Source organism: Podarcis melisellensis (assembly GCF_964234715.1).
Source record: "Podarcis melisellensis genome assembly, chromosome: 9".
Taxonomy (NCBI): Eukaryota; Metazoa; Chordata; class Lepidosauria; order Squamata; family Lacertidae; genus Podarcis; species Podarcis melisellensis.
The window spans coordinates 3,051,400-3,064,020 of NC_138541.1; the positions used below are offsets into that span (position 1 = coordinate 3,051,400).

A 12,621-nucleotide genomic window follows, 5' to 3' on the forward strand; every position below is an offset into this window, starting at 1 on the left:
GATTGGCAACAGAGCCCACCTGAGAGGGCCTGGAACTGAGTCCTGATGAATTCCGGCTGAAAAAGGCCCTGCATATATTTCAATATTTAGGTAGGCTCTGGACCCACCCACTTTAGCTATGGCCTTTTCCTTTGCAGCCTGTTGTCCCCCAGCACTTTCCTTCAGGGGACTGGAGCCCTGGCAGAGGGCAGGGTGGAGAGGATCAGGAATTGGGCCTGCGGCGACGCAATGACACTCTTTCTCCCCCTGGCACCGCTGTGCCAGACTCAGTTTCCCTTCCCTCAGGTGAATTCCCCCAATGGAGAATGAATCACGAGCAACTGTGGCTTTTACTTTTGGGAAAACAGGTTGCAAACAAACTTTATTACAACAGATGTAAACAAGGAGTTTTTGTTCTTCTTCCACAGAAATGTAACAAACAGTGAGGTTATTAACTGCGTGATGCTGATGCTTTTTATTAAAACATATACTGTTTCAAGTTAAAGGCTGTATGCTATGCAGGATTAAGGTTACTTCCTTTTACACATCTTTCATAGATCAGACTTCTCCACACACATTTCAGGAAATTAGGATTTTAACTGGACTGTTTCCTTACAGACCCTCATAGCCTTGGAATCACTATTGCCCTTTCCAGTCAGAGTATCCCCTCTGAGGACCCTTTTTTCCTGTAAACAGCTTGTGGGACAGTGTCTTGTCTATTTTAACAGAGTTCTGCGATTCAGAACCTTAAAGCTTATACTGAGAGTTCTCAGCTCCCTTCAGCTCTACCACCTGTCAGAACAAACTCTCCTAACAGAATCCAACTCACAGACTGAATTCCTCTCTCCCACTCCCTCACTCCACTCCAATTGCCTCCCTTGGAATGCTGGCCAATCAGGCGCTGTTGTTAGTTAAGTGTTTGCTGGCAGGTGGGGGGGGGGACACTAGATGACTCAACCTGCTCAGAAAAGAAACGTTTCCATCACAGGGCTTTCCCACAAGCAAATGAGGATTAGTTGGGAAAGGGAATTGTCCAGGGTGTCCCAGGGACTTGTGTTATCCTGTGCTTCTGTTCCAAGTGCTGGAACTCACTTATTCAGGGAGAACAAAACAGTGCCGTTGCTTTCAGTGGGTGACAGCTCTAACTCACCCCCAGAAATCAAAGAGAGATGAAAGGGGTAAATGGAAGGTGGATCCTGCCATCTCGTTTTGGAAATGCTATTGACATTTAAGCAAAGCACATGACATTAGTTGCAAAGTATGCTAATTATGTACTTACATAGAAGGAAAAGCAGCAGTGTCATGGCGGTAAGGATGAAAATCTCAAGTATTATATATCTTTCACCCGTTGGAGATTCTAAGAAGGTAACCATGTCTTGAAAAACAGATGCTTGAAGAAAGAAAATTATGATTTAGCCATCAGTAGCCAACAGTGTTCTTGAAGCTACCAACATGAGTTTGACCAAACTGTGAGAGGCAGTGGGAGACAGGAGTGCCTGGCGTGCTTTGGTCCAGGGGGTCACAAAGAGTCAGACACGACTAAACGACTAAACAGCAACAAGCCAACATACCATTGCCACTCCAGGAAAAAGGGTTTCCATATGCTGTGGTAGCCATCAGGCAGAGACATTCGACTGTTCAAGAAGTGGTAATCTGGGTGGTTGAGCAGGTGGAGGAAGTAAGGGGAGATACCTTGCTGCTTGAGGAAACTTTTCTGACCAATGTCTGGATCAGAAGACCGTAGCCTTTGATACTAAAGGACTTTCTGCCCACTAGGCAAATGACAAGATGCTCCCTCCAAACACATAATTCAACATACAGAAGCTGGACTGGCCAGGCCATTGGCTGATATTTCAATGCTGCTGATGGGGCAGCAGACTAACTGAGGAGGTGCAGTGCAGCTTGTGTGGTCTACCCATCTCTGCCCACCACAGCACCTGCTACCTGAGGCAACTGCCTCATTCTTCCTAATGGTAGAGCAATTCCTGGCTGCACAGAGTAAAGGAACACCACAGCCAGGAGCAAAGAGTGGGCTGAATCCTGGGGTTTCTGTGGGGATTAGTGGATCTCCGGCACCCAAAGAGTTGTGTGTGCTACTCTCTGCACTCCTCCCTAGCACAACATGACTGGTTCCACTCCCTGCCTGTCTCTCCATCAACTTCCCTTTCCCATGCATTCCTCTACTTTATGAGAAACCTCATCCAATATGACTGTGCTTTATACAGACCACGAGTTTCTTTTGCTGCTGCTGAATCAGTTCTGGATGCTTCATCAATTCCAGACTTTTCCATCCTCTCAGTTGCATCTGTGAAACAACAAGCTATGATAACGACTATGAACACATTGGTTGTATGGTGGGTGTTTTCCCTTCCAAGCTCAGAGTATTAGTCTCTTGTCAAGCATGAAATCTCACAAAATTTGCTTTTATTCTCCTGCACTTAATCTCCCTATTACAGGAATATAATTTTTAAAATAGATGCACATCTACAAATGTCAAGGATTTCATCGGTACAAAGTTGAAATGGACAACAACAACAGGCCAAAAATATGTCTCAATGAGGCATTTCCAACATTAAACTTTGGCGTCTATCAGAATTAGACAATCATTTCCTGTAAAGACATTGTTGAGTCCAATATAACTGAAATGTCTTCCTTTTTCTTTTGCTGGATCAGTCTCCATCTTATACCCAAAAGATGTTCCATATGGATTCAAAGGTATTGAAAAAATGTTTTAGATAATATAGCATTCTCATTATATTCTTCTCTAAGCTCCTGGATATCTAGTTTATGGAACTTCAGCAAGCATTTGCAAAGAACAGTTATGGGTTTGATTCATATGTTCTCTCTATATTTATTTTAGGGGGTAAACCAAATTTGGGGCAATCTTCTTTGTGGAAGAAATGGGTTGATTGTGATATCTGTACATTAGATCAGCTGATAAGATCAGATGGAGAATTTTTGGTTCTGTTTATATTGCAGCTGAAATCTCAGTTACTTGGTGTGTGCTGAAAAGAAATATCTTGCTTCATAACATTTATTGGTGTTTATTTATAGACTATCTGCTTTGAGTGCTTTGGCATCTATTGAATATCTGGAGGAAATAATACGATTTCCCCATAGATATCTGGTTGGCCATGGAGTGGTCAGGATACAGTACTGGGTGGACTTGTCACATGATCTAGCACTCAGACTCTTCTTATGATTCCAAAAATCAATTGAAAGCAGGGGCCTTCCAGGTCTCTCCATTTGCCCTGCCTGTCTGTCAATCAGTGTCATATGATGTCACTATTACTTACTGTGCCAAATTACCATGCCTAAAGGTCCAAATGCCTTTCAGTTTTGTGTTTGTCCCCTTTCCAGCAGCAACCAGAGCTGTTTTCATTAAGATACCAGCCCTCAGGCTGAAAGTGGCTTCCTCATAATACATTACCAGATGTTCACCATTTAATAGATTCTAAGGAGGGGAGACTACCCGTAACTTACTTTAAAATGGTGGAGAACTTTAACTTGCTTGATATATGGAGATTTAAACACCCACTGGATAGAGAAATTACTTTTTTTCAGAACCAAAGCAATCTGCTGGACAAACCAACTTGATATGGATATTTAATGAACTATCATTGAGAAGAAAAAAAGGAGAGATACCATCAAGGACATGTTCGGATCACACACATTTAGGTGGAGATTAAATGATGGACTTCTTGATAGCCAAACAATTTTACACAAAGCTGAAAAAGCTTTGAAAGACTATTTTGAGTTAAACTTAAATCAAGGAGTGGATCTGAAGGTTGTCTGGGATTCAAGTAAAGCGGTAATGTGGAGGTTTTGATCCAACAAAATGCTTTCCAAAAAAAGATGAGGGAACAAAAACAAACAAACAAATGAGAACTGCTGGAAGAATTGATTAAAAATAAAAAAGAATTGATCAAAAAACCAAGAAAAGATTCAGTAAAGCAAACCATAAAAATGTTATAAACACAATATTTGATGTTGGTAAATCAAGAAATTGAATGGAAGATTAAAATGCTATGGCGGAATTTTTTTTATTTTGCCAGCCAGCCACACAACCTGCTGGCATGGCAGCTAAAGAAAAAACAAGACATGAACTTAATAAATAAATGAAATATAGAAGGGAAAGTTTTAGATAACACAAAACACATAAGAAAGCAATTTGTGAGGTATAATTCAGAACTGTACTGAGCCGGCATAAATAATATTGAAGAATATTTAAAGCAGAATAACTTGCCAAAAATTCCAAAAGAGAAACCTAATTCATTTAATGCACCTATAACTATGATGGAGTTACAACAGGCAATTCATCAAGCCAAAATGGGCAAAACGCAGAGGCCAGATGGGTTACCAGCAAAGTACTATAAGAAACTACAAGATTATCTAGCACAACCACTAAAGATGTAACTAATGAGATATTAAATATAGGGGAAAGTGCCAGGTTCTTGGAAAGATGCTTACATTACACTGATTCCGAAACAAGACACAGATTTATTATGTGTCAAAAATTATAGGCTGGTCTTGGAAATGGCAGTGCGGATTCAATCACTCTGAAAGGGACTATCGGTCTGAGGCTGGCAGGGGTAAGAGGGGAGAATGCCAGGGCTAGGCACCCCGCCCTGAAAGCCTCACTCTGGCAGAAGCACCAATCTCCTGCTGCCCTCCTGGAAACCTTGCCAGAAGGCAGTTGGGGGGGAGTGCAGTTGAGAGCGTTCACAGCTTTAACACAACCCTACGAGGTATGTTTGGCATGCATATCTGTGGTATGAGAAGGTTAAAGTACATAGAGCTTTCTTAAATCATGTCGTAAGAAAATCGGTTTATGAGGTATGGGAAAAATATAGAAATCTACCAGAACAAAAAACACCATGGTGGCTCTCACCACTAAAAGCGATACCCTTAAAAAATTGAATATGAGAAATGACTGGGGAACGTATAAAGAGCTGTTAATGGAAGTAGAATTCCAATCAAAATTGAAGATGTTTGAGGACATAAGAGAATTACTAACTGACTGATTTCAACACCATCAACTAAATTATATATTCAAGATGAACAAAAAGAATGGCTTTTCTAATGGAACCTCTAAATTTGAAAAAGAGCTGTTGGAGAACAAAACAAATTTACTCTCAAGAACGTATAAATTAATACCAGAATGGTATACAAAAGATGATCAGGATAAATCAGCAATGATACACTGGGTGAAAGATTTTGGGTATAATATACAACTTGCAGCATGGGAGAACTTAGGGAATTGGAATTTAAAATTCACAGCATGTTGCACGCTGAAAGGAAATTATACAAAAATGATATATCGTTGGTATTTAACTCCCAGTCAATTAGCAAAGATGTATAAATCAGGGTCAAATATATGTTGGAAATGTAAGGAAAAAGAAGGCACCTTTTATCAAATGTGGTGGACATGTAAGGTAGTAAAAGAATTTTGGGAAATTATAGTTAATGAATTGGGGGGGGAGTTTAATTCCCCCACCTAAAAAAACCTCAAATACTTTCTGTTAGGAATTCTAGGCGCCGAAATCCCAAAGGAGCAGAAAAGACAATGTACATGACCACGGCTGCACAGGTGTTATTGGCCGAGAGATGAAGAGAAGATGAAGTCCCTACCAGAGAAGAATGGCAGATAAATTTGGTGGATTATGCCGAAATGGCAAAAAAGAACAAAAGAATCAGAAATCAGGAAAATTTTAAGGAATGGGGAAAGTTTATAACCTATCTTTAAAACCATTGTAAACAGCTAAAATTCTTAGTGTGGTTGGAATACCACTTGTAGTTTAATGGAGAATTTTGGACATAATAGAAATGTAAAATATTTTGATTATTATAAAAGATGCAGGAGGAAATGACTAACAATCGGACCCACAAAGGGGAGGAGGGAAGTCCAGGAGATTCTTTGGAATCTTGTTTCTATATTGTATGTTGATATGTGATTGTAAAATTTTACTTTGAAAAACCAAATAAATAAATTTACAAAAGAAACAGAAAATAAACTTTGGAGACCACAAGTTGGACCTGGAAAAGAAGCAGACAGAACCTGTGCATTTCCCATGCATTCCTCTACTTTATGAGAAACCTCATCCCATATGACTGTGCAGGATACAGACCATCAGTTATAGTTGCTGATGGTGCTGCTGCCGATAGTGTTGTAGGCTCTGCGGGAGCTCGCTCTGCGGGCGCTGGCTCCTCCATCCTCTCAGCTAGAATAAGAGAACAACAAATGGAAAACAAGATTATTGTAAAGTGGCATCAGTATTAGACCATCCTTTCCCGTAAAGACATTGTTGAGTCCAATATAACTGAAACGTCTTTCTTTTTCTTTTGCTGGATAAATCTCAGTTTAAACCAAAAGAGATGTTCCACATGGATTCCAAGGCATTTTTAATTTTTTTAGGTAATATAGCACATTCTCATTTTGCATCCTATTCCTTTCTAAACTCCTGGGCATCTAGTTTACAGGGCTCCAGTAAGACGTTCACCATTTAATAGATAATGTGGGACCTATGAGGTCTTCAGATGTTCCTGGGTGCCAAATTCCTCCATCACAGGCCTCATGGTCAATGTTTGGGGTCACGGGAATTGCAGACCAATAACATCTGGAGGGCCATTTGTCCCGCCCCCCTTGATGGAAAGTATATGCATTTAATTATATCTCTATCTCCTGATCATCATTAAAGAAGAGGAGGAAGAGGAGGAGGAGGAGGAGGAGGAGTTTGGACTTGATATCCCACCTTTCACTCCCCTTAAGGAGTCTCAAAGTGGCTAACAATCCCCTTTCTCTTCCTCCCCCACAACAAACACTCTGTGAGGTGAGTGAGGCTGAGAGACTTCAGAGAAGTGTGACTGGCCCAAGGTCACCCAGCAGCTGCATGTGGAGGAGCGGGGATGCAAACCTGGTTCACCAGATTACGAGTCCACCGCTCTTAACCACTACACCACAGCTATCAAACACCTGACTGCATGGGGGAAGGAAGGAGGAAGCAGTTGACTGGGAACAAGGAAAGTAATCTTACATTGACTGAACTGCACAGATAAAGAATGCAAATGAAGGCTCACGCCCACATGTGTCAACTCCTAGGTCAGATCAAAGGATCGGAATTGAATTACATCATGAATTACATCTGTTGCCAGCTTGGCATGAGACCTTCACTATGGACTATATAAGGGCCAGCAGCTGAAAGAGACAGGGAGATCTTGATACATTGCTCTATGCTCCATTCCAGATTGTGAAGAGACGACCACCTGCCAGTCTGAAGTGTCCCAGATAAGCCTTCCAGATCTCCATCGGCTGGAGAGACATGAAGAACTAAACCTATTCTTGACCGTGGTTAAGAAAGTGAAATACCTGGGGATAAATATGACAGCTAAAAATGGGAACTTATTTAAAGATAACTATGAAAAATGCTGGATGGAAGTGAAAAAAGATTTAGAAATCTGGTCAAATTTAAAGCTTTCCTTGTTGGGTCGAATTGCAGCTATAAAAATGAATGTATTGCCTAGAATGTTGTTTTTGTTTCAAACGTTACAAATTGTGGACAAGATGGATTGTTTCAAGAAGTGGCAGAAAGATATTTCTAGATTTGTCTGGCAGGGCAAGAAGCCCAGAATAAAATTCAAGATATTAACTGATGCAAAGGAAAGGGGTGGATTTGCCCTGCCAGACTTTAAACTTTACGATGAATCAGCAGCATTCTGCTGGTTGAAAGACTGGCTGCTTCTTGAGAACACAGACATTTTGGATTTAGAAGGTTTTAACAATGTTTTTGGATGGCATGCATATTTGTGGTACGACAAGGTTAAAGCACATAAAGCATTCAAAAACCATATTGTCAGGAAAGCATTGTTTAATGTTTGGATAAGATATAAGGATTTATTGGAAAATAAAACCCCAAGGTGGTTGTCACCAATGGAAGCAAAAGCTCAGAAAAAGCTCAACATGGAGGCCAAATGGCCGAAATATTGGGAAATTTTGGAACAAGAAGGCGATAGATTGAAACTGCAGAGTTTTGAGAAATTAAAAAACAAAGCGCGAGATTGGCTTCATTATTACCAGATAATGGAGGCATATAATTTGGACAAGAAAATTGGTTTCCAGGTGGAAAAATCAAAATTAGAAACAGAACTGTTAGAACCTAAAACTAAGATTTTGTCAAAGATGTATAACTTGCTGTTGAAATGGAACACTCAGGATGAAACGGTGAAATCTGCTATGATTAAATGGGCACAAGATGTTGGACATAATATTATGTTTGCTGACTGGGAACAGTTATGGACCACAGGTATGAGGTTTACGGCATGTAATGCCTTAAAAGAGAATATTATGAAAATGATTTACAGGTGGTACATGACCCCAGTCAAGCTTGAAAAGATTTATCATTTGCCCGATAATAAATGTTGGAAATGCAAAGAAAATGAAGGTACATTCTTTCACCTTTGGTGGACATGCCCAAGGATTAAGGCTTTCTGGGAAATGATTTATAATGAAATGAAAAAGGTATTTAAATATACCTTCCTGAAGAAACCAGAGGCCTTTCTCCTGGGCATGGTCGGCCAATTGGTGCCAAAGAAGGATAGAACTTTCTTTATGTATGCTACAACAGCAGCAAGAATACTCATTGCAAAGTACTGGAAGACACAGGATCTACCCACTCTGGAAGAATGGCAGATGAAGGTGATGGACTGTATGGGATTGGCAGAAATGACTGGCAGAATCCGAGACCAGGGAGAAGAGTCGGCGGAAGAAGATTGGAAGAAATTTAAAGACTATTTACAGAAATATTGCAAAATTAATGAATGTTAGAATGATGTCGGATAGAAATTAAGTGGTTTCCAGCTGTAATGCTTTAAGAGAATATGGGAAAAAAGGTTTAGAAATAGGTTAAAATTTATTGATAAGGATTTGCTGGACTAACAATTTGAATTGGAATACAAAAAAGGGAGGTACGAGGAGGTCTGGGAAATAAGTTAATGGAAAATAAGTAATGGAAACTTTGTGTGTTTTTAATTATTTTCATTTTTGTATTTTTGTTCTTTTTTCTTTTTGACTTTTATTGTATTACTATTGAAAACTTTAATAAATATTCTTTTTTTTTAAAAAAAAAAGAACTAAACCTATTCTAAGGTATTTTGCTTATTGGTTATATTGCTAGCTTTGTAGTTTATTCCAGTTGCTGTTGGCTTTATATTAGACTGCATTCCAGGTTGCTGATCAATTTCTTTCCTGATGTTTACCAATTAATAAGAGTTTATCTCTACCTAAGACTCTGTCAATTCTCTGTCCAGTGGAATCCAAAGAACCTGTTGCTTGCCTGGTGGTTGCTATTGGCCAGCCAGCCAGTAAGGGGACACTGGCAAGACAGCACCTGTGCACATCCTTATAATGTACCACCACTCAGTTTCATTGGATGACCCTGAGGTCTAGTATTTGAAAAAGAAAAACCATCTGGAGTTTATAAAAGCTCCCTATCATTTTCCCTTTTGGTGACCTTTCGGCCCTGGAATGATTCCCTGCAAATATCATAGCTTGTAAGGAAAGTGTTACACCCCTCAGACCTCTTTCTGTTCTGTTTGGATACCTTGGTGTTGTCATGAAACAACCTTTTCTCTAATTTCTTCTTAAGGTTGTTTCATCCTCCCACTGGCTAAGAACCACCTCCCTTGTGATGTGAGGCATTCCAGAACTCCTCCCATTTAGGCTATACCATTTCCTGATTGGCTGCTCATTTTATCCAATCAGCATTCCACATAAAGCATAAACCCAGGCAAATGTTGGTTTCAGAGTTGATGTCCTACTTCCCCCCCCCAAAAAAAAAGTTATTAGTTTTATTTTTTATTTAGGCCAGGTACATACTTTACCTTCAAAGCATATCCACCAGAAGAATCCTTACTCCTCATAAACTCTGCTAGTAATATTGGAAAGCTTCCTATCTCAACACTTGTACCAGGAAATATGGCAAAGTGCATTAGTGTAAATCTTCATTTGCAAAGTTAAAGCACAAAGAAAAGGAACAGAAACAGTCAAATTTCAACATTTTGGGTCTACCTTTATTGAATGTATCATCATCAAAACATATATGCCACCAGTGCTATTGTTCCAGAAAAAAGGGTACCAGAACTCACCATGAACACCTCCCTTGCTCTCTCACAATGGTGTCCACCTGAGAGGTGTCAGAACTGAGGTCAAGTGAGTTCCAGATGCAAAGAAGCCCTGCATGCAACTGACCTTCAACCAATGGCAACTCATCAAGAACTGTACTTGGAAAGAAAGCTAGATCTGCACAGACTCTGAATCAGTCTCATATGCTAGAAACCCCTCATGTATACTTGTTTCTCTTATTGTTTATTATGTTTTTGTATGTTTATATGTCACTACCAATAAAAATATTGTTCTAAAATGTTTTCTGTCATTTGAATCCTGTCCTTCTAAATAATACCTGGAAAAATATGGTATTTATTATTCCATAACAGATGATAGTTAAGAGCTAAGGTGGTTCCAGTGGCGGACACCTGGTGCCCCCCAGAATTCGGCGCCCGGGTGCACTGCACACCTTTCACACCCAAGTAAAGATGGCCCTGGCTATAACAGGGTCTTGATTTTGGACATTAAAGTAGTTAAAGAAAGGGATCTATATTTCTAGGAAGGTGTCTCTTTGTGTTATGCCTTTCATTGCCCTCCTGTGTTTCGTGAGACACTCATCACTCATTTGCTCTGTCCGAGAGAGAGAGAGAGAGAGAGAGAGAGAGAGAGAGAGAGAGAGAGAGAGATGGGTGTTGTGAAGGAGCAATTGTGGTGAGAGAAAGCCCGAGTGGGGTGGCCAGTGAGTCGGCAAAGGAGGCAGGATTCTGAGCGCAGTGGGACTGCTCCACCTGCCATCCTCCTGGCCAGCCCTGCCCTGCCCAGCCTGCCAGTGGAGGCATCAGCATGGTTGCTGCTTTCTTTGAAAGTACAGCAGCTGCTGCTGCTGCTCCAGCCCTCCTCCTTTCCCCGGTGTACTTTTTCCATTAACAGTACCTTTAAGAACTGTTTCTGTGAGCTCTGGGCAGATTGGGTACAGCTGGTCATGACTACAAAAGGAGGAAAAGTTGCAGTTTGAACTTTGCCTGCAGGGAGCAACACCCACAAGGTTTGTTGTTTTGTAATAAAACCTTTATTTGATTTGGTTTTACACCGGTCTCGTGGTGTCGTAGTTTCTGTCATCTGCCACCAGAAGAAAAAACCCCTCTAACAGTGTTGTATCATTTATACTTCAATTTATCTCTCAATTTCCAAGCACTTGTTGCTAGTTTCCCACCATTTGATGCCTCTGTTGTATTATTTATAGCTCACTCACTGGATCATCCCCTTGTTGTGGTGAGTGGGCTTGCAATTCCTATGACCCTTGTGAGTGAAGCTGCCAGGAGTCTCATACTCCCAGCAGAGTCACCAAGGCTGTAAGGTCAAAGGAGTGGAGCTAGACAAAGAATGATCCAAGAAGTTCTCAATGGCAGGACAGGTGGACGATAACAAGTGGTATGTTACAGTGGCTGTGAAGGGTAGATTTGAACAATTTGGGGCAATCAAAATGTTAAAAGTTAAATAAACCTTGTGGATGGAGGAGTGTTAATGTATATAAAATTGTACATATGGTTGATTTGAATATGTTATTATTGATTATGTAAACCCAATGTATCAGCCACCTGGGGGGTTTCACTGTGTTTTGGTTGTTGGTAAAAAATAAAAATTGTAAACATAAAAAAAAAAATACAATGGCTGTGAAGGCAGAGGAAGGCTGGAGCAGATAAGAATCTACTGTTGGAAAAACACCTGGGAAGGCTACAACTGCCCCAAGACACCGGGACGTTTCTCTGGTGGTCACTCTCTGGCTGTAAATCTTCATCAGTCCAGAGAGACTGGTGATAAGTGACCCCTCCCTCCTGAGAGGAGCACGCTCCTCTTCTGGCATCTCATAGCAGAAGAGTCAATCGTAGTTCTAAACCTACTTTATTTACAGTCTTATATACAGAGAATCCATCAGCATGTCTCAGCCCCAGTACAGAGCAGCATAACATACAGAAGTGAAACTAACTTCTCAACCAAACTCCAATAGTACTGAGACTTCCTGTCTCATACTCTCAGACACTCAAAAGGCATAAACAACCATAGTGCTACTACTGAGCAGCTTGGGTGGATAAAAATCCTAACATCACTCCCCCATTTTTAGGTAACCCTGGCTGCAAAAGCTAGTGCAGCATCAAGAGACATAAACAAACAGTTGTCATACAAATAGTATACCCCTGCTGCACTGGTTCCACATTTAGAACTACCTGCAACTGGATTGACCAGTTCAAACCTCTGGTTACCTGTCTTCCATGGGGCTTTTGATCTACCTTGTGCATCTGAAACCTGGTTTGAGCTGCTAGTTACAGCTATGCATGTCACAGCTGTGTTAGCAAACTCCCGGGAGCACCTCTTGGGTGGCAGTCCCTTTGTGACTCTCTCAGATCTACATATCAGGTGCAGATCCTCCTTGCTGGCTGGTTCTTCCTTAGGACTTTTGGGAGAACCACGACCAACAGTAAACAGTGGCTCTGGCAATTCCAGTTCAGCCTCAGATGATGGCCTGGACATTGCTTGTGTACCTC

General features: G+C 40.8%; 1 protein-coding gene across 1 annotated transcript in view; it reads right to left on the reverse strand.

Annotated features, from left to right (window-relative positions):
* Positions 1-7,037, reverse strand: part of LOC309377673 (uncharacterized protein) — a 63,048-nt gene extending 56,011 nt beyond the window's left edge. The window contains exons 1-4 of the mRNA XM_081925286.1: positions 7,014-7,037; positions 6,108-6,200; positions 2,207-2,284; positions 1,259-1,369 (exon numbers count right to left, since the gene is read on the reverse strand). Coding sequence (XP_081781412.1) covers positions 1,259-1,369; positions 2,207-2,284; positions 6,108-6,192 — 274 coding nt within the window. The 5' untranslated portion in view covers positions 6,193-6,200; positions 7,014-7,037. The remainder of the gene's footprint in view (positions 1-1,258; positions 1,370-2,206; positions 2,285-6,107; positions 6,201-7,013) is intronic.
* Between the last annotated feature and the right edge of the window lie 5,584 nt (positions 7,038-12,621).